The sequence below is a fragment of the Phaenicophaeus curvirostris genome, chromosome 2 (assembly GCF_032191515.1).
Source record: "Phaenicophaeus curvirostris isolate KB17595 chromosome 2, BPBGC_Pcur_1.0, whole genome shotgun sequence".
NCBI lineage: Eukaryota > Metazoa > Chordata > Aves > Cuculiformes > Cuculidae > Phaenicophaeus > Phaenicophaeus curvirostris.
The window spans coordinates 1543278-1570731 of NC_091393.1; the positions used below are offsets into that span (position 1 = coordinate 1543278).

General features: G+C 40.0%; 1 protein-coding gene across 3 annotated transcripts in view; it reads right to left on the reverse strand.

Annotated features, from left to right (window-relative positions):
• LIN28B (lin-28 homolog B) overlaps window positions 1-27454 on the reverse strand; it is a 95408-nt gene that overhangs the window by 24450 nt on the left and 43504 nt on the right. For all 3 annotated transcript variants that reach the window (XM_069850924.1, XM_069850923.1, XM_069850925.1), the window contains one exon: window positions 14221-14405. In XM_069850924.1, coding sequence (XP_069707025.1) covers window positions 14221-14405 — 185 coding nt within the window. The remainder of the gene's footprint in view (window positions 1-14220; window positions 14406-27454) is intronic.

The following is a 27454-nucleotide window of genomic DNA, read 5'->3' on the forward strand; positions in this document are numbered from 1 at the left end:
AAATCACATCAGGGATGCTGTCTTTATAGTTGCTTAACATTTTTCCTTTATTAATTAACAATTCCTCTGTTCCTTCACGATGATTCACGTGCTCTCTCAAGTGGGCAACCAAAGTCATTCTGCAAAATAGAACTGGCTCTCCATCCATCAATCCAAGTGATTTATTTAACCACAGAGAGGGCTGACAAGCAACCATCACAAAATGGCTGATCAGAAGCTACTCCATTTTATTCCAGGAATTCAAACGGGGAACAGATCTCCAAGATACAAAAGGCTTTCAGGGTTGCTCCTGCCTCTTCAAACCCTTTTTCCCCCACGCCTGTGGTACCTCTGGGGATGTGGGCCACGGCAGTACCACTTGGGTCGCAGGGCACACCCAGCCGTGGCAACAGCCCTTGCAGCCAGTAGAGCTTCTCCAGCCACCCCAGTGAAACGGCAGGAAGGAAATAAAGCAGTGGCTGCGTCTGTGGGAACAGTCCATGGGCTACTCCAGTCCACAACAGCTCCTCCTTCCCTTCTTTTCCTTCCACAAAGATAGAAGAAATGATGGTCATAATTTTTCTCAATTTCCCCTCAGGAGCAAGTCAGCGCTAAATGCTACAAAAGGAAGCTTTTAGCCTTTAGAGGAATAAGGAGGAAAGTTATGAACTTGCAGAGGGGTTTAAATCTCATATCCTTCACTATGAAAAGAACAATAATAACACATGGAGGTTAGACTGAGGCTTACAGATAGCTGTCTGCTTGAGTTTAGCTGTGGCTTATAGTACTTCAATTAGTAGCCACACCTATAGGACAAGTGCCAGAACCCATACACTACAAGTCAGAGCCCGAGCTACGAGATATCCCTAACTATTTGGGATTTTTTTCCTGCTAGGTGGGTTTGCACACTGTAACACTAGTCTGGCTTTTGCATGTGATAATGAAATCACTTCTATTTGCACTTTGAACAAGCAAGACAAAAGTATGATTGCTTAAACAAATCCTTGAACTTACATAATATTCAGATGTGGAAAGGTGTGTTTTTCTAGACAATGCCATCTTTGAAATTGATTGTACAGACAAAAGATGCAAGTTCTCATTCTTCTAAAAACACATACTAATGAATTTTGAAGTATGACAGACAAGAAAAAACAGACAGTGCTGTTTTCTTTCAAAGCAATTTATAATCTAGGAAAGAACATTCCTTGGTGACAAGTTTGCATTGGAAAGGAATTCACATTTGAAAAACTGTAATGAAGAGAGATGCTTATAAATGTTTTAAAGCATCACAGTCAGGAAATTGTAATATGGGAATAATTTTTCCAATGAACTGAGAGCACCTCTATTCTCCAACAAGAGCGAGGGGTCTTTGGCAGACCACAAGCAAAATTCAGGTTCCATAACACTTACTATTGCCGTTTATAAGAAACAGAGCTAATTAAGTGCATACAGACTGTATGATCAGATCCTGAAACATTATTCTGAATATGTTGCATGTAAGCATTCAGTATAAAAAAATATATAGTGCATTAATATTGAACAGGCATTATGTTTCTCCAATAAAAAAATTCTTCAGTGCTAATGTCCTCAAATAATATAAATTGCTTGCATCAACAAACAAAGTACAATTAGCTTGTTACCCTTAAACTGAGTTTAAAATAAGCAAATTGTTTGATGACTTTGATGTTTTCCACCCCAAATGTGCTGGCTAATTTTTCCATTCCAGTTCCCATTCCAATCTTTTAACTGCCTTAATCTCCTGCCCTCAGATGTTGACCTCCTAAGAACAGAGGTCATAGGTTAGCACAGACAGACCTCAAAAGATCTGGACTATCAATTCATGCCTGAAAGATTTCTCTTCCACAAAAGAACCACTAAAAAAGCAAATTCCAAAATCCAGCCCCACAGGCTGTGTAAAATATAAACTTGTTGATATGTTACATTCATAACTATCCTAAAAAGACTGGATCTAAATGATACAAATTCATTTTTTTAGGACACAAAAATAAATAAAACCAATGGCATTGACACAGAATAATGACTAAACTTCAAGATAAAGTGTCTTTAACCACAGACACTTACGTTTAAAATGTTTCTAATACCTACATTTGAAAGTAGCATTTTTCACACCAGGCACTTAAATTACAATTGTTTTCTTGTAATGGTTAAAGCATGAGACTAGCTAACATGGAAAATGAAACAGCACCAGTTTATACAAATTTTACTGATTATCAGTAAGACCACTACCTCATTTTCTTGTGATAATCAGCCATACAACAGATTCCTTGCTGCTTGTTCAGTCAATGAGAGTACAGCTCTCATTAAAAAAATGCCAGATGCTTCTTTTCTATGCATAGATGAAATGTATAGATTGTAAAGGAGAAAGATAACTTCATGAGGCTCCAGTGAGTTAGAAATACAGGGATAACAGGAATGAACTATTTGATAAAACAATTTCTGAGCTCCAAGTAAAATTTGTACATTACACAATGTACAAAAAGACAAAAATTCTAAATGTGAAGTGATTAATGGCACTCCCACATTTAATGACATAAAATCCCATTGAACTATTTAACAAAAAGTAAATGAAAACATTCTGTGGGTTCTTCTTTGACTTAGAAAACTAAAGTGCTTTGCACATTTTAAGCAATGATTTAGAGGAGACACAGGCATATATTCCTGGCATTAATTACGTGAGCTGCTAACCGTGACTCTCCAAAAATATATCAAAGCACTAAAACATGGAAAAATGAGTCTGATCAACAGGAAATTAATGATTTTTAATTTATTTACCGGAAAGAAGTGATTTACAAGTATTAGCTCAGAAAAAAGAATAAAATGAAACCTTCAAAAAGGTTAATAAACAGGCTTTTCCTTACATCTGAGCATTTCTAAGCTTATTGCCAACTATTGATGATACCCTTCCATTGATGAAAGAAGCAACACTGTATAATTTTATAGAACAACCTGTCCCATCGTGCAGACACAGACTGACACACACATGGTATTGTTTTGTTTTACATTCTTAGTTTAGCACAACAAAAAGGCAGAGGTACTAATTTTAAGCACTAGCAAATCTGAAGCTGAATTTGAAACATTGAACTATTGCAGCTTTTTGTATTGGCCAAAAGATATCTATTTATCATTGAGGAAATAAAAGCATTGTGGTGAAACTTTGATGCAAAGGCTGTTGCAACATTAATTGCAGACAATGAAATAAGAGCAGTCTGTGGTTTGCTATTGTTTTCAGAGCCGTCTGAAGTAAATTAAATGCTTAGTATTTAAACTGTCCAATAGCTAGGAGTAAAACTCCAAGTAACTTCTAGGTTAAAGAAAGCCATTCAGTACAGGACCAGTGCAATTAAAATAAATTCTTGTACTTTCAGCTATTCATTGTAAAAGCTCTAGTGCAGGACACTCAACACCAATAAGATTATAAATGAATGGAGATCAAAGAAAAGAAATTGTTTAGTTCACCCCCATATTTCATAGTGACCCTTCACAACTCTTTCCTCCTTAACCGTTCCACGGGTCTGTTACTGAGCAAACCCAGCTCCCTCTGCTCCATCAATAATGCCAGCCTCGGCTCGCTATTCCTCCAGCTTACTCACGGCCACCTTTGTTCTCTCTTGCACACGTAAATGCAATTTATTCCACGAAACCAGTCCCTTCATCCTCATCCTGGAATGTCCAGCACAGTTTCAAAGAAGAAATGGTCCGAATCCCCAAAGCCCAGCTTCTTGAATTTAGGTTCCTTTCTACCCATTACACATAAAGTCAGCATTCAAAAAAGAAAGAAATAATTTACAACTGTAGTACCAGCCTGTGAACTGCATGATGAGTTGTGAGTTCTCCTACATCACCTTTCCTCTTTTGCTGCACAAAATGTAAGACAGATAATGTATACTTCATCTTTAGCCTACTCAGTTCAATGCCCAGACTCACCACTAGGTCCAGCTAAATCTTGAACATTATATAGAAGTGTTGATTCGGGGCTCTCACAAGAATATTTTCATGCATTACAAGTATTAATTACTTTGCAATGGCTGCAGGAAATTGTGTGGTTTAATTGGTCTCAAGGAAATGCACTGCATTCTGGAGCACAAGAAAAGAAGGGCAAATTTGTTTTCAAGAGACTTATTCTAGATGCCCAATTTGAAATATTAGAGCCCACAGAGCACTTACTATTTTATAGCACCCAATACATTTACAGCAAAGCTCAAACTGAGCAACTATAACAGCTGGGAGCATTTGGTGGTTCTACAAAACAAACTCCAGATGTGTCACATTTGTCACCCAGTAAATGAGGAACACACAATAAGCAGACTACTGTAAAAAGTCCCATTTCAGATCAGTCCTCTCAGATTCACTGGAATCACCTCAGTCTTTGCAGGGCAGCAAAGCAGGAGCTTAGCTCTCACTTACACTTCAGCTCTCAATTCCCAGCAATCTTTCAAAATGGAGGAAGCACTGATTCGATCCCTGCGTGTGCCTGAGGTGGGTCAGGCTTCTTCACATTCCCTGAAAAGTGCTCCAACTACCAGCTTTGAGGTGATGATTTGGAGACCAGAAAACTCCGTGCTTCACATATTGGCACCGTTTTAAAAGGTCTGTACTCCCCTCTCCAAGTTCTTCTTCTCCCTCTTTCCTGATCTCTCTTGTGCCTGTGTTTTCATATTCCTGCTCCTTCTTAATCTTCTCCCTATCTATTGAAATATCTTTTTGCACAGCTCTACGGTTACATGTTCAAATGTATGCAAACACCTTGCTTTGCTGAAGTGAGATCAAAAGGACTTTTTGAGGCTCTGACTTTACAGTGCAAGGAGAAGATGTCTGTTCAGTGCAGTAATGCGGTGGGTATACCAGGACCCTGCCCTTAGGACTTTTCAATCCTATGCAGTTATTATAGCAAAGAGGACAGTAAAGGACGGGCAGGGTGTGTGTGCATGCAGATATAAATGCCATCCTGCCTGAGGGATCATGGACATCGCAGGAGCATTTCTATTTGAGTTCCACTGTCTCAATTCTGAACAGCTTCCCATAGCCAGAAGTGACTGCCAAGTCCCAATCAGTTATGCCGCCTGTGGATGGAGGAGGGTGCTACATTGCGGTGCAGGGGTGGCTTAAACAAGTACTTTTTCCAAAATTAACATACCTTTCCTGGTGTAAATATGCCTTAAACCCATGATTTCTTTCAGGACACAGCCTGCTTGAGAAGTGCTCTAGCACACTGTAGGAGCACTTGTGGGGCTGGAGGTGTCTGCACAGTATGAATAGCAGTAGTGTGCCTGCACCACCACTACAGAGATGACAACCTCTGTGACACATTCCTCTTATATAATGAGCTGCTGAGCTTCTTGACAAAATAATATATTTAAGTAAATTCACGTTTTTAAATGATTCATCTTTAAGTAGGTTTGATCTTTAAGTGTCAAGGACAGAAACATGAAGCCACAGCTAATAAAAAAAAACAGCTGTAGCAATCTGGAATTATATTACTGCACAGACTTTATTAATTTGAAGTTAAAGGACTGCAGAACTTTTATTCCTTCTGATGATATTCTGATTAATCGACAGTGCTAAATCAAAGGCAATGGTTTGGGAATATCTGATTTAGCAGCCATGCTGTGATTCAGTTTTCTCTGTCTTTCAAGTTCTTGGTATCTTTTTCAACAGGCCAAGATACTGGGCATATTTTTCCATCATCTATAATCACCACCACTATAGTCTTTCCTTAATGTCATGTATATTAAATGCTTTGAGTATGTTTATTATGCGATACTGGAATTCAACACTGGGATTTGGGGCCTAACTATTTACACTGAACATTTTTGTACTAAAATATAGTACAGACTGTGTGCGTTTTTTTAAAAGACAGTCCTGTGAGCAGTTCTGTTCCCAGTTCATTGACAGCTATAACAGAGCACATTAGCAAAAAGCAGCACAGTCTGTAGGCCAGGGTCAACATCAACTTAAAACAACATTTCCACCACCCAGGAAATCTTATCAAATAATGCCCTCTCCTCTACTACCTTCAAAGCACAGGTTTAAGTATTTACTGAGTTGGACCCTGAAAATATATGCACTTTTTTGTTATTCTTGTCTACTTAAAAGTAGCTTAGTAATACAAAACTAAAAACCAAGAGACAAATTTGAATTAAGAAGATACCAGTTATATTAAGGAAGATTTTTTAGAAAGAGAAATGATGTTTTGTAATCTGTTTACTGAAATACTTTTTAACATACACTCAACTGGAGTTACGCATAACCGCTATCAAATTGTCCAAAGTTCTCAATTCTTCCTTGTTTCTAAATTCTTTGAGCATGGGGAATCCTAACCACAGGACTAGAAAAAAAGCAGTTGGCATTCATTCCACAAAATCGGCAGTTCCTTCTTCCTGAATTACCAGTATAAAGCATTATGCTTGGTAGTGTACATGCTCAGTGCAAAATGAGCTTTCATGAGATGACAAGGAAGTATGTAAGAGTATGTGTTTTTCAGCAGAGACTTAACTGTTTTCTTTCTTACTGAAAGAAATGTTGCTGTTCTGATTTTTCATTAAGTTGTTTGAAACAGATACAAAATGCATAAACAAAAATTTTTTATTCAGCATATCCTTAATTCATGTTTTTTAATCTTCTGTGAATAGAAATGTGGCTAAATCAGGTGACTAAAAGCAATTAACTTCTCCCCCTTGCCTCAAAATCCCCTCAAAACAAAGAAATCCATCACCAGTAAAGTATACACTTGTCCTCCTGACATAACAACAAGCAAGTGCTATCAGAAGTGTTGTAAGTTAAGTAGTGTATGAAATATCGCCATAAGCTCCTCAGAGCACAACAGGACCTAAAAAGCTGATAATAACAGTACGAGATTGAACTGGGATGGCTGAAAACGCTACCCCCTTTTTTCTCCTACACATTGCTTCCCCATGGCTTCATCATTCATGAAGCAGCTCCTGGCCTTTGCACTTTGCAGCATGGCGTTTTAAAACAGTTCAACTACCTGTAATACTCTTTGTAGCAATTTACTTGCCCAGACCCAGAGGTGAGACTCCAGTGTGATCATTAGGCATATGAGTACACCACAGCATAGGCATGAATACATGCTGGTATTTTACTGTACACGAGAGAAAGCTCATCCCTTGATGAAAGGGGGTGAAAGAAAACACACGGCCTGAGAAGACATCTGATTAAAGGAAAACATGCCACATTCAGAAAACGGTATATGTACTTTAGAAACCCATCTGCTGTTCAATGACAGCTTTACTCAACATGAGGCTGCATAAAAACGACACCTTCCTACTCACTTCATCTGTTCCCTGTACATTTTCATAATTTTATCTACTTACTTTAGCATAAAATTTGGGATTCCTATTACAAACACCATGAAAAATTTGGGGCCTCTCTCTTCTTAACTGTAAACTCATAAACAGATACCAAATACAACTTTATTCAGGCTCTGGTCTGTTCTTAATACAAGCTCACAATAAGGAAAATTATGCTTGGATATCACTTAGTGATACCACTACCACCAGGTTTCTATCTCTTGCTTTAGCACAGAAATTTCTATTCACGTGAAGCACACGAACAGCCCTATCAGAAGGCACATCTGATAGAAATGTATTTTCATGTGTTTTGTCAATTTGTGTGCCTAACTGCAAAGCCCAGTCCCCATCTGCATCCGAGTGAGCGGGCTGAAACACCACATGGCTCATGCAAGTTCGCTATCAATCGAGGATCTGAAATAAGCCCTTCCTTTCAAGTTGCCTTATGATGAATTTGGTAGTTAAAAATATGTTAAACAAGAAAACTGCTCTTCAAATGAACGAGGAATTCCTTTTATCACCACCCAACACACTATGGTGTGCCCGAGTACCCCAAAATAACTCTTAATTGATCTTGGTCTCAGAAGCAATGCAGCCGGGTAAGGGACTAAATTAAGCTCTGTAGCCTGCTGTGGGCACTTAGCTTTGCAAATTAAACAGCGTTCCCTACATCTGAAATTTGGAATGGACCTTTTATCCCAATATTACATACACTGCTATGTACAACTGTAACTATTCCTACACACAGCTCCAACATTTGAGTACTGATCTTTTGGCTCTGTATCCTGGCTCTTACTGCTTGAGCTACAGAAACAGACAGGAAGAGAAATCGATTATCTTTTGAGGAAGGCAACTCCTGATACTGTGTGCTGGATCTGGGGGTAAAAGTTAGTCTAGCTATGGCGTGCTGCCTTCTGAGAGGCAAAGCTTTCCTGCTTGTGCTCTCACTCTGGGGCACTTATTCTACCTACACCTGGCATTTCCAGAAGGCTGAAGTTTAGCTACGTTCTAGGCTGGAGATTAAATCACGCCAAATAGTGTATGCTCCACAGATAACTGGGCACTATACACAGCAGCCAGTGGCAGTTGTTTTGTCTTTCCTCCCTTAACCTTCTTCAATTACTGGAGTAGTGGAAAGCTCTTGGGCATTTTGGGGTTTTGCCTTTCTTTTTTTTTAATATAGTGACATTCTGCTGCTCTGTTATGAACAGTTCATACTAGTTTAATGGCTTATTATGGCACAGTCAGCAAATATCAATAATAAGATCATGTAAGAAAGCACATTTCAGATTGCTGTTTATCCCCCTTTCTAAGTGTGCAAATCATTAACTACATAAAACTCTGCACAAGCAATCTCAAATTTTGCTTGAAGATCCAAAAGAAAGTTGCATCCAGCAGCTTGGGTACTTAACATCATCTAATTGTCTTTTGCGGATTAGGTGTTGATACTGAAAAAACGCCTAAATCACTAACTGCCAAAGATGGAAAGCTATACCTCCTTATTTCTCACTATCTCTACTTCAGTACATGGTCCTGTTGGAAACAGGACAGTAGGCCAGAGAGAACTCATTTAATACGTTAGTTTTCATGTAACGGAACAAAGCCTATGGTAGTCTTGTCTGTAAGTCTAAAAGCAGTCTCAAACATCATTGGAAAGAGGAACTAAACGTCCAACAGAATCACTCAGAGAGAAGCAGGAAAATACAACCCTCTGACAGTGACATGTTGACACCATTTTGTACCAAAGGCTACAACTCCCTGAACTTCTAATCTGCTTCTCTAGATAGCTGGGTGCTCTTACTTCATCTGCCCCCCATTTTGCCCCAGTGCTATTCAGGACCTGCTGAAAGCAGGTCCCCGTGGCTGACTGAGGGCAGAAGTGGCCATGCCCCTGTAGCATAGCTGTGTGTGGTGGCCACCTGCCTGGCCTTCTGTCCCACCTCTTGGGTGAAGGGACTTTGATGGGCTTTCCTCACCCATATCAGTCCCATCTGTCTGTTAAGCACAGTTTTTATGAGCTTCTCCCATTCTGGTACTAGTTCAGGGCTCTCCGTCCCAGGCTGTACCACTCCCATTATTCACATCTCCTTCACAAAAATGTCCTTGGTTTGAACCATAGAAGGCTTTTCTTTGAAAATCAAATTACACATTTGAGCAGTCAGTAGAGATGGGATTGGTATAATCTCAAGTTTGAAATGACTCTGTATCATGTAACTTTTCTGTCCTAAACAAGCTCTCCTAGTTCTGTTAATTTCAACCTAAATGTCTTCCACAGCACTTACCAGCAGCTGTTTGTGCAGATCATGAGCTTATAAAGAAAACTTTAAGATTTTCTTATTATACTCTGACTTCAGATCATCCGTGAAACATCTTCAGATATTAAATTAGTTTTCAGTCTGACTCAGACACAAACTAGTTTTAAGTACACAGTTCATCAGGGAAGTATTATTACAGCCCCCTTCCCTAAGTGGCTGTATCTCCACCTAATCAGCGGTTTAGAAATAATGCTTTTCTTCGTTTCAAAACTATGCTTTTCATCATGTCCAACAGTTACTGGTAAATACCATTTATTATATCATAACATAAAACCATTTCTTTTCTAGTTGTCTCCCCTTCATAGATGTCTGCATTGGAAAAAGGTTTTTTGAAGTGTTACAGCAATGCTGCAGTGCTCATTACTATTTAGCCAACTGAGCTAGAAATACACCACTATTTCACTAGCCATATTCACAGAACATAATTCAGCATTGCCCTTTATCCAGTGGTGATGCCTCATTAAGCTCACTCATTTCCAGCAGCTCCCAACTCCCTCCCTCACAATCTACTTGCAGGGCTGTACTTTAAACCAAGTCAGTGAATTGTTTCATGTCAAACTGGCACAAGTTGCCCAGGGAAACTGCGGCTGCCCCATCCCTGGAGGCGTTTAAAGCCAGGTTGGATGGAGCCTTGGGCAGCCTGATCTAGTAGGAGGTGTTCCTGCCCAAGGCAGGGAGGTGGGTTGGAACTAGATGATCCCTTCCAACCTGAACTATTCTATAATGCTATGAAACCCCGAATCTCATAACATACTGCTTAATTATTACACGTTTAAATCCAAACCACTTACTGATACAGGTCACCCAGGCTGGAAAGCTTCCCTGCCACAAGTGTGATGTTAGTAGAGGATAGCAAAGGACTAAAATCTCATAAATTAAAACTGGGAGATGAAGCTATACCCTTAATTATTTCTTCCTTGTCCCGTCCTTCTTGCTTTATTTTACTGCTTCCGTTTTGCAATAAATACTTCAAAACCAAAAAAAGAATAAAAAAAGTTGTCCCCTGAAACATTCCACATGAAGCAAGAGCCAAGCTGAGCAGATGCAGCACCACAGACACTGCTGAAAACGTATTCAAGTTTGAAATCCTACTAGGAATATTTACAGATACTGGATAATACCTTTAGGTCCCAAAGAGAACTGTAGCTTCTAGTCCTATGAGAATCATGCATTTTCTTTGTTAATATTGTGCCAATGGTTTGTGGATCAAATTTATTTAGATACACACTACACTGAAGGATATTTTCCAAGCTATACAAAATCATAAAAATAATGATAAATAACAAATTACAACTAATAAAATGGTCCTTTACCTTCGGTCACACACAAACACTGTGTTTACTTTAAAAAAAAGTGTAATTTTTTTTCCTTCTTCCTCCAACCCTGATTCTGAGACAGTGGGCTAGGTTCTGATTTCATTTATTCAACTCCAAATCAAGATTTCACAAATTTGCCTACAAGTTACTGAGCAGGTGATCAAGGTGTGAATTCACAGTACTTTATCTTTTCTGTATCAGCTCCCCACAGTCACTCCTAGAGAGCAGCACAGCATATTTCTGTGTCAGCTCACTGTCAAAGTTTAGCAAAACACATTGTGTTCAGCACGTGTTAAAATCTCCTACAAAGGGAGCTGCAACCTGCTGCAGTGTAACGCACTGCAAATTCACCCTCTGGCTTGCTTAGGTAGAGATCAGCCCCAAGAGCTGCCACTGTGCATCTCTGCCATAAAACACCACTTCTGAACCCAGTAATTGTCAGATGAAAATCCCAGCTATGCCTTGTTTAGAAACCTCCTCTCTAGCCAAATTACTCTAGACGCTTGTGAAAAAAATATATAGGCAAGATACACAGAGATTGCAATAACTTACAGTAAGCTTTGGGAACCTAATTCCTGCAGGCTGCTTACACCTGCAGCTTCATTTCACATGGACCACGAAAGACCTTCCCTTCCTTGTACTGGCCTGCGCTAGCGTGCTGGCTAGGAAAGATGATGAAGTGGCCAATATCATCAACAGCGATTACAAAGCCTTCCTACCCATGTCATAAAATAAGTGTGGCTCACAATAATCCTGAAGGGGAAATCCTGTCATAGCAACGTTCCCACAGCAGCAACACTGCAAATTACAGGGAATCCAAGTCTACTGTGGAAGAATCACAAAATCTACCAACAAGTGTCAAATACTGGTAACCTCCATGTCATGACATTTTTTTCCCCCTTCTCCATACACCTTGCTGCTTTTACCCCCTTTTTTTCCTCACTTTTGCTATCTCTAACTCCTTCTGCCTGTCTTCTTTCTGCCTAATACACCATTAACAGAGTCATGAAATCCATTCAAATAGGATCCATATAAAAAGATACAAGTAGAAAGGAGCTAAACACAAGAAGTTATTAGCTTTCACAAATGAAGGCAGGTCCCACAGTAAACCAGCAATCTTCCATACTTTTTCCACTATACATGTTGGAGATGCCCTTTTTTTTTACTGGCTAGGCATTCAGTCAAAACTATTTTCCTTCAAGCAAAAACACTGCTCACTGAGTGATAATGTTAATGCTACTTCAAACATTTCACATTTCAGCCTTTTTTTTGGCATCTTATGACTTGAGCATAAGAATTTTGAGACAGAAGTGGGTAGATGTTTTTGCCTACATTTTCTTATTCAAATCAATTAAATTTAATTTTGAATTTTTTCCTTCTTTAAAGGCAAGTGAACATTAAAGAGTACACTGTCTCATAGATCATACCTCTGCACTGTTTATCAGGGTGTATCTGTTCATGTAAAAACATCATTGAAAGTAGGATTCATCTTGCCCAACTTCTAAAGATGCGTAAGTATCTACAGCATCAGAGCTAGGCTGCCTTTCTATTTCCTGAAGATAAACAGCAACAAGACAAGATTCACCCCCTCTATTTTAGATGCTTACCAAGTATGAAAGGAGTTGTATTTAAAGGACTACTTCCTCTGCAGTTACTACACTGTGCACTATAGGTATCTACAGTTGTTCAGATCCTGTTCTCCTTAAAAGTAGTTTTTTCCTGATCTACTTACAACCTGTTCATTTAAATTTCCAGGCTTTTGAAGCAAGGACCATCTTCTTTCATATACATGTGCAACGAACAGGACAACAGCATCATGACTGTGACCTTTATTTGCTGCCATAGTATGAAACATCAATAACAATGACAATACTAATAGTAATTACAGTCCATGGAAAACAAATGGTTTAAGTATGAACTATACTGAAAGTCTAGCTCATTAAAAAAAAAAAAAAGAAAAAAAGCAGGGGAGTGAGCAAGGCCGGGGAGAGAAAAGATTTTTCACAGCCACTGCATGCACCACAACTCTGAAAGGCCAGATATGGTGAGCAATCAAAAAGAAAGCTTTGTATGCCTTACAAAGTCTCTCCTTGTTGTGGTTATGGACTCTGATCTGTTACAGCAGTAATAAATTTTGTTCATGGCCTTTGGCTTTTACAAAGAAGGTGAAAGAGAGACAACTATCATGTTGTCTACAGACCTTAATTAAAAAAAAATAAAAGAAAAAAATATGAAAAAAGTGGGAAAAAAAAACCCCAAACCTCTTAACAGAGGTGGGGACAACCAGAGTTCATCAGTACCCAGCAAAAGTTTCTGCTGTACCTGGCAAAGGTTTTTTCAAGGCTAGGCTACACTGACTTTCCAGGTGACATCCTCTTTCCCAAGCTACTCTCTCATTCAGAACTTGCAGTGGAAGAGAACCACCTCTCAGTCACGCCATAGATAAAATACTGCAAGCAAAACTTGGCTGTTTGCATGTTCTTACTGGGATCCTTCACAAGTAATGTATACCTCCTGATCACAGTCATTACAGCTACTGGGCAGGGCAACACAGCGAGGAAAAAGCGTTATTCACCTTAACACAAGAGATCTGAGGCAGGATGACTGTCCTTGGAGAACTAGCTGTAGATACCTTCATAGTGAAGAGGTTTACAGAACTTCTTCAAGCCATCAGAGGCAGAAAGTAAAGTAAAACAGAGCAAGTCAGGCTGCTGCAGTGTGTATAAACAAGTGCAGCTCTCGAGACTAACCTGGAATTCATAAAATAAAATTACAACAGTTCTTCCGACCACCAGGTGTTAAAACTTTGGGCAACACCTGATACTCTGCTCACTAAGTTAAAAGATAATTAAACAAATTATGTACATCTCAACCATGACTGCATCAATTATACTTTCTTCTGTATAAAACTACTGATACACAGTTCAAAACCCCATTGCACACAACAGTCTCTTTAGCATGTGCAATTCTCATCTAAACATGATGTTATTTCACCTGTATTCAGACCAACTTCTCTTTTCAGTCTAACAGCAATATTTTCAAAATAATATTACATTCCTTCGCAGGCTCCCTCTAATTCAGTACAACCTTCTCAAGTAAAAGCAATCAAGTGGGTGACATACGTAACTGCATAGATACAGCTTACTAAGTTCAACCGAATTGCTGGACTACATGTACAAGCCAAATCTACATAGGAGGGTTTCCTTTCACAAATGAATAAATGTTGAAAATGACTTTCAAAGGAAAAAAAAAAAGGAGGGAATAGCAAAGTAAGGTAATTACCTATCTCCCTTTGGTTTTCTTTTTTGTACTGTCTTCCCTTTGGGTCGTCTTTCACTTCCTAAACAGGGGCTCCCACCAGGGCCTGTTACCCGTATTGATTCAAGGCCTTTGGAAGATTTCTTAAAAGTAAATTCCACTGGTTCTCCTTCTTTTAGGCTTCTAAATCCTTCCATGTAAAGCTTGCTCTGTAAATAGGAAAAATACTCTTGGTTACCATTGCCTTAAAAACAGTACATACATTCACAATCAACAGGACAAATTATCCTGCCTACTATTCTAGAATACATACAAGTTGAATAACAATGTCCTCTGCATGAGCTATAGCAGACGATATTACAAATTATAGTTCTGCATATACTGAAAACACTATTCAACACTAAACAAGTAACAGAATCTATTTCCAGTATCAACAAAACTGAAATAACATTTTCCTTTTCTGTGATGAATGCTATAGATGTAAGAAGCAGACAAGACACTGTATTCTTAAAACTCCTGTCTGACAGGCAATGGGAACTGAAATATTTAAATATTTAAACTGAAATGTTTAAATATTTAAGAGAACGTTGAATAAAGCTCTGAAGTGTTCACTTCAGAGTAAATTCATTTACAATCAAAATTATCATAATTCATATTCTTTTTATCTGGGACACAGCTCTGGTGCTCTGAACATGAACCAAAGATACAATGAGCATGAGACAGGAGGAAGGCACTCAGAACAAAGTGAAAAGGGCAATTCCCTAGTGAGCTGCTAAATTTCTGTCCACTACTACAAAAATCTTACCTATTTCGCATGATTTAGGTATGGATTTGTATTTTCATCCACAGAAAAGGAAATTATTATCATCAGGGCAAGTGAACTAAACACTGATACACCTTTTGATATTACATTGTGCCAGCAAAATATTGGACAAAATTCATACAACAGGAGCTCACCATGAATTTTGATGCAATGAAAATTTTCATCTCAATTCCTAATAAATTCTGTACAATAGCAAGTCTACATCCCAGGACAAATTTGATGAATCAAACTCTTAAATAAAATTATCATCAAGTTAAGTAAGACAAGTCTTTATGAGGAAAAAGAGAAAATTATAGACTGGTTGCACTAAATGTTTAGAAGTGTCAGAAGTTACATATTACATGAATGAGATCAGTTGGACTCACACAAAACATTACAAAATCCATCATTTTCCAAACAGATGTAGTTTTTGCAGGAGAGTTATGAAAGTATTTTTTTCCTTTGGTCACGAACTCTTCACAGCAAAAAGGAAAATGTATCCTCACCAATCCCTACTCTGCCCTCCAACATTCACATGGCTGAACCATGGACTCAAGAAGGGAATATTCACTGCAGGTGCCATCCCACTCAGTCACACGTCAAAAATGGCACTCAGCTCTCAAAGTCACATCTACTATTCTACAAGTGAAACTAGGGAACGTCTTCAACTCAGATAGCAATCCCTGACATGGGTTCATGGGTTATAGGAGGTCTGCAGTACCAAGGAACTATTTTAGCAGAGCTCAAGAACTAAAATCTTGAGAGTTCATGGTTCATATACAAAGAGGGAGTTGGTCCCTTCACAAGGACACAGGGAGAACAGGACAAGAGGCAAGTGGCCTGAGTTTTCCAGGGGAAACACCATTCAGACGTAAGGAGAAGTTGCTCGTTGTGAGAAGAATTAAACAGAGAAGACCAGAGAAGTAGTGTAGTTCCTTTTGCTGAAAATAGCTAAGACTCAGCTTAACAGGGAACTGAATAACCTAACCTGAGGCCTTGCTTGCAGCAAAAGGTTGGACCAGAAGATCTCAAGAGATCTCTTCTAATCTAGACTTTTCTAGATATCTTAATCCAGATCTGAATCACATCCAGTAAGACTGGAAAACAGGTTTCCAATCCCAAATTCTGCAGCAGAGTTACTTTGGGGAACCTGTGCCACTTAACTTCTCCCAGTCTTTCTAAAAGGGACACCACCATAAAATCCATTTCCCACAGCACTGACAGACTAACTTAAAAATTATTTTATAATTGGGAATATTTATAATGACATCATGTGAAAGCACACACACCTTTGCTCCCAAAACCCCCAAGTATTGGGCCAGACGAGTTCTCACAGTCTACACAGAAGCAAACATTCATAACGCAACAAGGCACTATTAATATTATAATATATTATTATTACAATACATAATTATAATGTCATACTAATACACATTTTGATAGGAATGGTTGGACTCAATGATTCTGTGATTCTGTAATGCCAGTCTGACTGAGAGACTCAGTTGCTTATAATTTTTCCAGCAGTCAAAACTAAGCAAGAATGCAGTTCCACTGTTTAGGATGAAGGCTGGTTTTCTTGCTTATCCAGTTGTGGAGCTCTAGTACAGGTGGCTCTTCCACCAAATCTAGTAACAGTGCAAAGAATAAGTCAAATAGTTGACTTTTCTAAGTGAGAGGTTGAGCATTAAGCATTATTTTAAAAAAGGGGTACAGTACAGGGGACACATACACACAGAATAAGAAATGTATAAAATGTCACCTGAATCATAAGCTTGCCTGTTTTCGGAAATGAAAATATAAAGTATGAAAAAGGAAATATGCCATTTTTCTCACTAATACAACTGGAAGAGAGTAACTGCACATAAACCAATTAAAGAAACCACCCAGGGAGGTAGTACTATGTCAAGGAAGCCTTCCACTTTGAACTGTCTGTAAAGGGATCTTTGTCACAATGAAGAAACATCCAAGTTGAGAATATGCCCAAAGAAGACACCACTACTCATCAACTGAAACAACAGATTATGCTTGTGGCACAAAACCAGGCCTAGGTCCATACACACCTCTTCAGCCTCCAGCAGCCACCAGAAAAAAACCTTCGCATAAGAAAAGAACTGAACAACATGTATTTTGTCCCAGACTAAAACACAGTTAAATGTTCCAAAACTAGACAATCATGACAACACAGAATGGTGCTAATCACAAGAGGAACCTCAGGCAGATAAACATAAGCCCTTATTTCTCGGTAAGACTGAACACAACATGGATGCTTGTGTCTTTTTGTTTAATTACAACATAATGAAGATATTTTTAAGTCTCAACATGACTTAACGCATTTTTCTCTAAAATGTTTTTATTTTTCTCATTTCACTTCTAGCAACAGAACTTTTATATCCAAACAGAGCACTATATTTACAAGAGGGATTTTTTAAATATATTTAAGAGCCAAAGTAATGGAACAACTATGCTTTCATAAATCTCATATTGTGCAAGTGGACATTTTTGCATGTTTGCTTTTTAAAGCACTTTAAACAACAAAAAACGTTGAAAAAAAGCAGTCCAAATGACTTGCACAGTACTCTCCTTGAATACACCTCAACAGCTTTTCAATGTTACAGATGGTACCTTCTGACTTATTGCGTAAACGTATATACTACTACGCTGTCAGCCAGCTCAGTGAGATTCTCTCAGGATGCGATAACAATTCAAAGCCATAGCAAATAAATGGCATTTGGAAACCAGCAAAACAAATCTAAACACTGAATCCCTCTTAAATTGTCTGAAGAGCTGGACAAAAAATGTCTTTTAAGTTGATAATTTAATGTTGAGAGACCTAGTTCGGTATTTTCCTCACATTACTTAAACAAATAAAACTCACACAATTAAAAGCAGCCAGAGTTTCAAGTCAGTGAACCATTTCTAGAGTCCTGAATGGGGTGTATGGGCACATCACCAAGGAACAAAGGGAAAAACTTAAAAGCAACATGATTTTCCTCCTTTCTCTCTCTTTCAGCTGTCAGAGTCTTTGCTGTTATTTTTACCAGCAGTCAATACAGTGATTGCAGAGTAGGGCTTTTTAGTTTCTTTTTTAACTTTACAGTGCTGCTGGCTGAGGGAAAGGCTGTGGATGTATCTTCCTGGACTTCAGTAAAGCCTTTGACACAGTTTCTCACAGCGTTCTGCTTCAGAAACTGTCACCTCTGGCCTGGACAGGCGCACACTCTCCTGGGTGGAAAACTGGTTGGCTGGCTGGGCCCAGAGAGTGGTGGGAAATGGTGTGAAATCCAGCTGGAGGCCAGTGACAAGTGGGGTTCCCGAGGGCTCAGTGCTGGGTCCAGCCCTGTTCAATGTCTTCATCAATGATCTGGATGAAGGCATCGAGTGCACCCTTAGCAAGTTTGCAGACGACACTAAGCTGGGTGGAAGTGTTGATCTGCTGGAGGGTAGGGAGGCTCTGCAAAGGGATCTGAACAGGCTGGACCGCTGGGCAGAGTCCAATGGGATGAGGTTTAACAAGGCCAAATGCCGGGTCCTGCACTTGGGGCACAACAACCCTGTGCAGTGCTACAGACTAGGAGAAGTCTGTCTAGAAAGCTGCCTGGAGGAGAGGGACCTGGGGGTGCTGGTTGACAGCCGACTGAATATGAGCCAGCAGTGTGCCCAGGTGGCCAAGAAGGCCAATGGCATCTTGGCTTGTATCAGAAACGGCGTGACCAGCAGGTCCAGGGAGGTTATCCTCCCTCTGTACTCGGCACTGGTGAGACCGCTCCTCGAATCCTGTGTTCAGTTCTGGGCCCCTCACCACAAGAAGGATGTTGAGGCTCTGGAGCGAGTCCAGAGAAGAGCAACAAAGCTGGTGAAGGGGCTGGAGAACAGGCCTTATGAGGAGCGGCTGAGAGAGCTGGGGGTGTTTATCCTGGAGAAGAGGAGGCTGAGGGGAGACCTCATTGCTCTCTATAACTACCTGAAAGGAGGTTGTAGAGAGGAGGGTGCTGGCCTCTTCTCCCAAGTGACAGGGGACAGGACAAGAGGGAATGGCCTCAAGCTCCGCCAGGGGAGGTTTAGGCTAGACGTTAGGAAAAAATTCTTTACAGAAAGGGTCACTGGGCACTGGAACAGGCTGCCCAGGGAGGTGGTTGAGTCACCTTCCCTGAAGGTGTTTAAGGCACGGGTGGATGAGGTGCTGAGGGATATGGTTTAGTGTTTGATAGGAACGGTTGGACTCAATGATCCGGTGGGTCTCTTCCAACCTGGTTATTCTGTGATTCTGTGATTCTACTATTTCTTGTTAAGTTAGCCTACAATGTAAGGTCTCTCACACCTCTGTCACAAGCAATGGTTTGGTCCAAAATGCTGATAATGTTATAAGCGTATAGGAGTGGAGAAACCCATGATCACAAGTTCTTGGAAAGTATTTCCTGCCGTGAAACAAAAAACGTATATATAAACTGTATTAACAAGATGGTACCAAGGAAAAGTACCATTTCCTGGGCAGTGTCAGGGAATGCTTTACAACCACCACCGGTCTGTGCAAAAGAAAGGAAGCTTGGAATTAAGTCTCATTACAGGGCCCCTCCGATAAATGTGCATTACTTTTATTAACGTGTGGGGAGGGAAGAAGGAATAGGGTCCCGGTAAGCACCTCCTCGACACAACTTTGCTATTTCTAGTCAGGGCTGTGAACAACTGCTGTCACAGACATTAAATTCTTGGGGGTGAAGCAGGGCAGAGAGTAATTTGGCAGCATTCTGCTTAGGATTGTTCTTTTCTGTACCTCTCATTTCTGCTCCATTTTATCTAGTGATTGATTGCTCAGTACAATGACCAGATGCCACCAGTATGCCGGGTTTCCCAAAGTAAGAAAATGGGTTTTCCTCCAAAATTATCTGCAATTAAATCAAGCCACAGACTAAAGCATATCCTGAAGCCAAATCAAACTGAAGATCATATGAAATTCTCTCCAAAACCTCATACAGTTCCGTCAAGAGCTTGCAGCCTTTGAGTAAAGCAAGAGTACAGAGTAAGAGGACACAAATAAAACAATTTACACTTTATCTATACTAGTGCTCTTATCTGCATTACGTCAAAACCAGAATTTAACTGTTGTATACTGCAAATGTTAGGAGAAGCGCTGCAAAACAGTATCAGTTGCACGATACAAACACTGCTGCAAGGACTTTTGCTGTCCACCAAAAGTTCATTTTAGGAGGTTTGTGAAGATCATGTATGTTTGCAGGCAGAATGCTAAAACAAACAAAAAATCCACTAAACTGAACAAGAGCCTCTCTGAGAGTAATGTGCAGTTCTGCTGCACTAATACAGAAGAAGGCCAGGCACCCACAAGATAACTCACCATTGCTACTGCTGACCTCAAGGGCTCTTTCCTGCTCCCAAGGTTTATCTTGCACCAAATCTGGCACTTCTTGGTCCCCCACATAAGCCAATTTAACTCACTAATCTGACAGGAAACAAACTCAGTTTAAAAAGAGGGGAGTATAAGAGGAAGAGGAAACAGGGATCGAGTTTTGTTTTTCCAGTGAGCTAAATCTGTTCACAAAAAGGTTCAATGAGCTCCAGGGTATACAGAGTGGAAATGGCAACTTCTGAGATGAGAATGTGTTTCTTAATATTTTACATAAAAAAGAAAATCCACAGTATTAATGTTTTTTTCAGCTCAGTGAATTAACTTTACTTTAAAAATAAAGCTACGAACCACTTCATTTCTCAAAGATTGCATTTCAGCTCTTAGCAATGAAGAGCCATGTATATAACATCTAGGTATGTCTGTAACAGACAGGATAAGCTATTGAGTAACTTTACAGGAGGGAAAGAACTCATACATAGGCAGTCACCACAATGCAGCAGGTACACTGCAATTTCACATCCTTATTTACATAGAATTTGTTTCTGTCTTGAATTTCCACCTCGACTGTAGTCAGGTTCATAACCTGGTTTCTACTCATCATCCTGTCACTGTCCCCCACTGTCACTATTCTTGCTGAGAAGGGTGCAAAGGTATTTATTTAGCTTTTGAATTAAAGGCTCCCTTTAATTCCAAACCACCTTCCCTGTACAACAGAATAATTTCTTCTTTCTCTATTTATTTATATATCTAAAGAAACTTTCATTAACTGCTTCAACTCTTACGATCTTTAAGTAAATTCAGCTTAATACTTTCAGTTCTTGCTCCACAACTTCTAAGAAGGGACTTCCTTTGATAACTTACTCCTCCTTCCTTTCACATTACCTTTTCTATACCAATATCCCTTCCAGGAGAATGCCCTTTGCTAGAAAGATTAGGTATTTTCCCACAGTTCTCTTTTTCCTTTACTTGAGATTCAAGTTGAACCTCTTCTCCATCTAAGCTTCCAGTACTTCACCTCACCTCTATTCATCAACTGTTTTGCCTAATTTAACAAATGATTGCCTTAAAAAAATTGTTATTTACTTTTCATCATCCCATTTAACTTAAACCAAATTAACCCACCTAACACTCTGTCTTAATCTTTAAAACAATCAGGTATTCTGTAAGGTCAACAATTCCTTCCAAGTCCAAAATAACACAACCTCTATTCTGAATTATTCTTTTGATAAGAAAAACTATCGACTGTTATGTGCAGAAACATCATATCATTACAATATCATCTGTGCTTAAATATAGATCTGGCCTACTACATAGCCTATCTATAATGTTACTGTTCCTACCAGTATTCCTCTCTCATGATATTCCTATTACACTGTCTGTATATGAAGTTTGAGGTCTGCAACATGTCTTTCATAATTCCTTCCCAAAATGATTTTGACCAAACAGATTCTACTGTGCCTGTGCTACTGTTTTTTCTTTACATGGTGCCACTTTGTTCACAACACCTTACCAATTTTCTGCACAATTTTCAGTAATCATGTTCAGACCATGAATGCAATTTGACCGTGTTTCTGCTGCCTCTATATCTGGTTACATGTTAATCACCAGCTGCTCTAGTTTTGTATACTAATGAGTATACTAGTTTGTATACTAGAGAGTATATCCCTGACCTCACCCTCTTTTCTCGCTATAGTAAGTATTTTTTCTGTTAGTGTAGCACCTACACGACGAGTCTTCTACTAGTTTTCACCCTTCCTTTTCTCCTTTGCATAGACCATTTGTATTACCACATGTGCAATTCTCATTTACCCAGTTTTCCTCCTTTTGTGCTTTAAACCAGGCATGAAAATTAAGCCAGCCTCTTCTCCCATTTCTTAGTTTAAGTATTTTCTCATCAGTCGTGCTAGTCACAAGAACAGTTTTAGGACTCAGTTCAATCAATTCAAAGGGACAGTTCCTCCCCCTCACTCTCACATTGACTCAGGCAGAAAATCATTTTCCTCCTCTTGGTAACGTCAGGTTTTCTGCTGTGTTTCTGCCCCTGTATCAGATCTATGCAGTCAAAAACCCAAGAAGCCGCAAGAGTGTGCAGCCATGATAGATAAAGCTGTCCTGTGCAGCACCTTGCCAACTTACCACTTACATTGCCTCAATGATCTCCTGAAACCATGCTGCTAATCCCAGACAATTTATAATTCCCTCTTAAGTCCAACCATCAAGAAGCATCATCTTCTCTTGTGACATATCCCTCCCCAACGAAGCTGCCGAAGAGGGCTGTTGCTTTGCTGAGTCACGAGGTGGAGAGGAGCCGGGTGGAGAGGAGCGGGGTGGAGAGGAGCGGGGTGGAGGTCTGGTGGCTGCTCCACATCAGCGGCCACATCAAAGCCAACATGCGCAGCAAGGATGAGTCGGAGAGAATGAATGAGCCATTATGTCTCCGCTACTCATTTGCCAATCAGGATGACCAAACTGGCCCCTGGTCATCCCTTCCCGCATATCAACGCAGGCATGAAGTTACACCAGAGCCACAGAACAAAGAATCAGAGGTGATCATGAAAACACGAGTACTAATAAGATTATGACTTATGGATGTGGAAACTGTCAGTTTTGTGTGTTGGAAATGGCTTGATGTATGACCCTGGAGTTTTTCAGATCCCTACACGCTGGTGGGGGATGCACCAGCAGGGCGGCTAAAGTAACCCAGTATGTCCCTTACCAGCGGTGCCACTGGCCAAAGGTAAAGAAGATAAGGAGCAGGGCTGCCCGATACCCCAGATGTTATCACTCCAGAATGGACTATAAGAGAATGAGAAGAACAAGCCTTAATCAGAGCTCCGTCTCACTTGGTCTGAGACCCCCATCAACATAACATGATGGATCCACTCCCGCCAAGCACCGGAGAATCTGCAAAACTTCACCTGCAGCAACTTTGTGGAAACATCTAAAAAGTCTATCACTGTACCCCAGAGAGGTCATATAGTCCCTCACAAACCCTTATAGGATGCTAATATTGGTCTAGACTTAAGCTTATATTCTTAGCTTAAAATTGTAACATTATAGGTAACAAACTAAATGTTTAAATGCTGTTCTGGGTCCTACTCTGTCTCCCTCGGGGTGTGACATCTTGACAGCCTCCCAATGGTCGAATATCTCCAAGCTCCCCCTTCACAAGCTCTTCCTCGCTACCAGCTGACCACACTGCCTTTGGGAGCTCCACAGATCCTCCTCAGGATGGAGAGCCTCCCCTTTCTTCACTCACCACTGAGCACCATCTGTACCCTCAGGTGAGTACAGTCACTTCACGCAGCTGAAACCACCCTGTTTTCTGTTACAGTCTTGTCTGCTGTAAGGCAATTTTGCAGAAACCTGAAGGCTTTTTCTACAAAACTTGGGAACAAACAGACATGACCTTTTATGCAATCACTAAATAGGAAACATTACCTTCTTTCTATTTTCATTGGGAGGAAGCACTGGTTTTTTTTCTGTTTTTCTTCTTTACCCAGACATGGGTCTGAGGTGCAGATGAACAGGTTTACCAAGGCACACTGACATTCAGTTCATTTTAGTGACACGTCAAGTGCAAAAAACCAGCATGGCTAGGCTATGAGCACAGTGTACCTCTTCCAATGAAAAATTCATGACAGTTGTGAGCTTTGTACTTTCATAGTGTCCACCTATGCAGACTATTTTTCAAGCCTCTTTTCTGTTAAAAACCCAAACTTCCCAAGCAGACATCAAAGGAAGCTGTTATTGCAGCTTTTCTTCTATTACCTGGAAAAAGGTGTCACACAGAGACCTAGACCTTCCCTTCTCCACCCCCATTGCCATTCTGGCAAAGAAAAAAAATTCATGAATGCCACTGACTCCGGTTCTCTCCTTTCTTCCACAAGGGATATAAATGCACTGAAACCTACAAGATGAATGCAGGTTGAGCTCTCTCCTATCTCGCTTCCCCTCTATGAGTTTAATGGTGAGGACAGAATGCAGTATGGCTACAATTCACTTTGAAAAACACACTGTACATACTGGAACAGTTCCCCCCTAACAAATGAAATATCAACTGATTTCAAGGTAGGTCACCTCATAAACATGGGTGGAAGCACAAGAGCAGAGGATAATGCAATGTAAAAGCCCCACAGTTTTCTGCATTTTTCAAGTACTGGAAATGTACTCTAGTAGAAAGCATAGACTCAATGGCAGCTAAAACCACTATTTCCTCCAGATTTACTACACCTTTCTGGTGTCGTTAACCACATTTTCAAAAACAACTGCAGCACCTCTATCATCCATTCCTGCCCTATGATGTCTATAAGCTTCATTTCTGTGCTCCTCTGTATACTGCCATGTATGGGAATGATGATCCCCTATGCCAGGAGATGTTTTAGCTATATAAAGCTTTCCTTTCCGCCTCCCTCACCACCTCCTACTGCCCCCAAGAGACTGCATATAATTAAAAATAAATTAGGCCCAGATTGTGCTCTGCTAATTCAGGTACAGTAGGATCTCTCACTGCACATGTACCCTTCCCTTCCCCTGCATAAAAGTGGCCCAAGAGTCATGTTTTCTTACTGCAGACCCTGAATATCCACCTCTGGGAAGCTCTCCTTAACCTCTAAATTGGATACTAGTAGCAAAAAGTAGTACCAGAAAAATACTAAGAAAGAGGTTCATCCATCCTTTTATATCCCAGCTTTACACGAGAAAATCAAGTGGTTCATGTCTCATCAGTAAATAGAGGAACGGCTAACACTGTGGGCAACTACAGAAGCCACAGGCTGACACTGAAAAAAGGCATTTCACACAAATGATTTAGCAAGTCACCAGTGCAGAGGGAGTCCTGAACCTGTTAAGACACTTCAGCCCACTCTATCGTCGTGGTAAAACAAATCCCAATCACACCAACTTGCCTCTTTCTTCCTGAAGCATGGTATAACCGGTAGCTACCAACTCTGAAGACCAACAAGGGAATAACGAGTTGGAGAGAGGGTAGCCGAGTTGTATTGGCAGGTAGAGGGTAATACATACGCAAGACAGAAAGGATCTTACTTGTGAGAAGTAAGTTGAGGTAGGACTGTGTTGTGGGAAGGATGGAGGTAGAGAGAGGACAGTGATTGGATCATGCTGGAGGTCAGCAACTTGGGGCAGGATATAGGGTGGTGGAAGGGCTGTGTCATGCTGAAAGAACCAGAGGTGGTAGCCTGGGGCAATGGTCTGATTGGTGATTCAAGCTAAAACTGATCTGTGGATAAGAACTGGTTGACAGTTACAGTGGCTACAGGTTCTCAAAGCTGCAGATAAGCCAACTCCCCTCTCTTCCCAGGCTGTGAAGGCAAAGGAGCACCTCAAGTCCTGGAAGCTGAATGAAAGTTTAGAGCTCAATCCTGACTTGGACTGTGCTGGCAGCCCAGCCCTGCCACTACTTCCCTTTCCTTCTTCTTCTCCTCTGGTCAATCCCAGCTACCTGTAGGTTAGAGCCCGAAGAACTGTCCTCACACCACCACCATCTCCTCTCCTAGGCCCTGGGCTAAGAAATGGAGCCTGCCAGCATGCCCTGTGCCATGATGCCATCACAGGTCCTCACCTCAGAAACCCGAGATATCTGCGGTGGAGAATGCTTTCTGAAAACTACCATCAGCTGCATTATTGCAAAGCCCCTCTATGCTTCAATGACCTCTTCTAACCCTTCAGAGAGAAGAAAGCTGTCTGCTTGAAAGCTACAGCGAGCTGGGGAGCAACGGAGTAAGTGAGCACTCATGATATTTTAGCCAACCAAGAGTAACTATGCCCTAAGCAATCCCAGGATAAAAATCCATTATCTTGCAAACAGGAACCTCTCTTGAATTGTTCGCAAGCTCTTGGGCAAATGCAGTTTTTACTTTTAAGGTATCAGCGTCCTCAGTTCCCACCAAGGACTCACACTGCACTGTGCAAGGTTCTGCACAGAACGTACAAGCCATGGTTTATCAACAGGCAATACACTAATGCTGCTAAATTGTTCAGAGGTCAGAACCTACACTTACTATATCTTTTTTAGTTCAATGCATTTAAAATGCCAATGTAGAAGTGAAACAAAAATAAAACGCTGGTTAGAATATTTGTTTACTAAAACCAAAGTCACCATGCACACAAAAATAAGACAAGAGTATCTGACAAAATTGGTGGGGTTCAAATATGTTTGCTCAGAAGGCAAAGAAATGGTAAACAGGCTGAAATTTCTGTTGAGGATGGTATTCTTTTTTAAGTTATAGTTATTTTCATGACATCTCTACTGTAAAAACAGAACACTTTTCCCTTTACTATAAAAGCAAAATTAAACAGCAACAACTGTATTAACAATTCCTGACTTATGATCCAAGTTCTCTGGTATTTCTATGTTGTTTGTTTTTTTTTAATTAAGATTAATCTTCCTTAGTTATTCTTGTACAGCACATTATGCATTTACCAATTGTTCATTTCTTAAAATCTAGTACTAGATAATCTACCAAGTTAAAGTTATAATCAGCTATATCTTAATTAGACACAATTGTCAGAATTATAAATACTGATCATACATTCGGATTTTGAATAAAATAATACTTCTGTCTTGGAGGAAGAATGAACACAAGGTTATTTTTTTTACTTCAAACCTCTATCACTTTTTGGGAGGGAAGGGAACGGCAAATCATCTAAATACGTGACAGTTAAGGTACTAGACAGCAGTGAAACTAGCATTAAAAGTCTGATACCTTCTGGACATAACAGGAAATGAGTGGGTGACTTCAAATGAAATTACTTTTTAGAAATACACAGCAGTACAAGGAGATAGCGTTGATGACTCAAGAAGTAACTTCAACTTAGCAGCAACTTTAAATTATTATTTGAGAGAGTACTTAATTTGTAGCTTTACTGTGAACTAGCTCTCTGGACAGCTGCATTTTAGAAGCTGACAGAAATGATTGGTTTGGTGCTACTTCTGGTATCAAAGCACACGCTATATTCTGTTACAAAGGACATATCCCATGTTTCATTGAAACATCTCTGAATTTATAGTGACACAAATGAGAAAACAGCACTTCAAGCAAACCCCTTCTAAAGTAAACAAAAGGCAGTTTTTA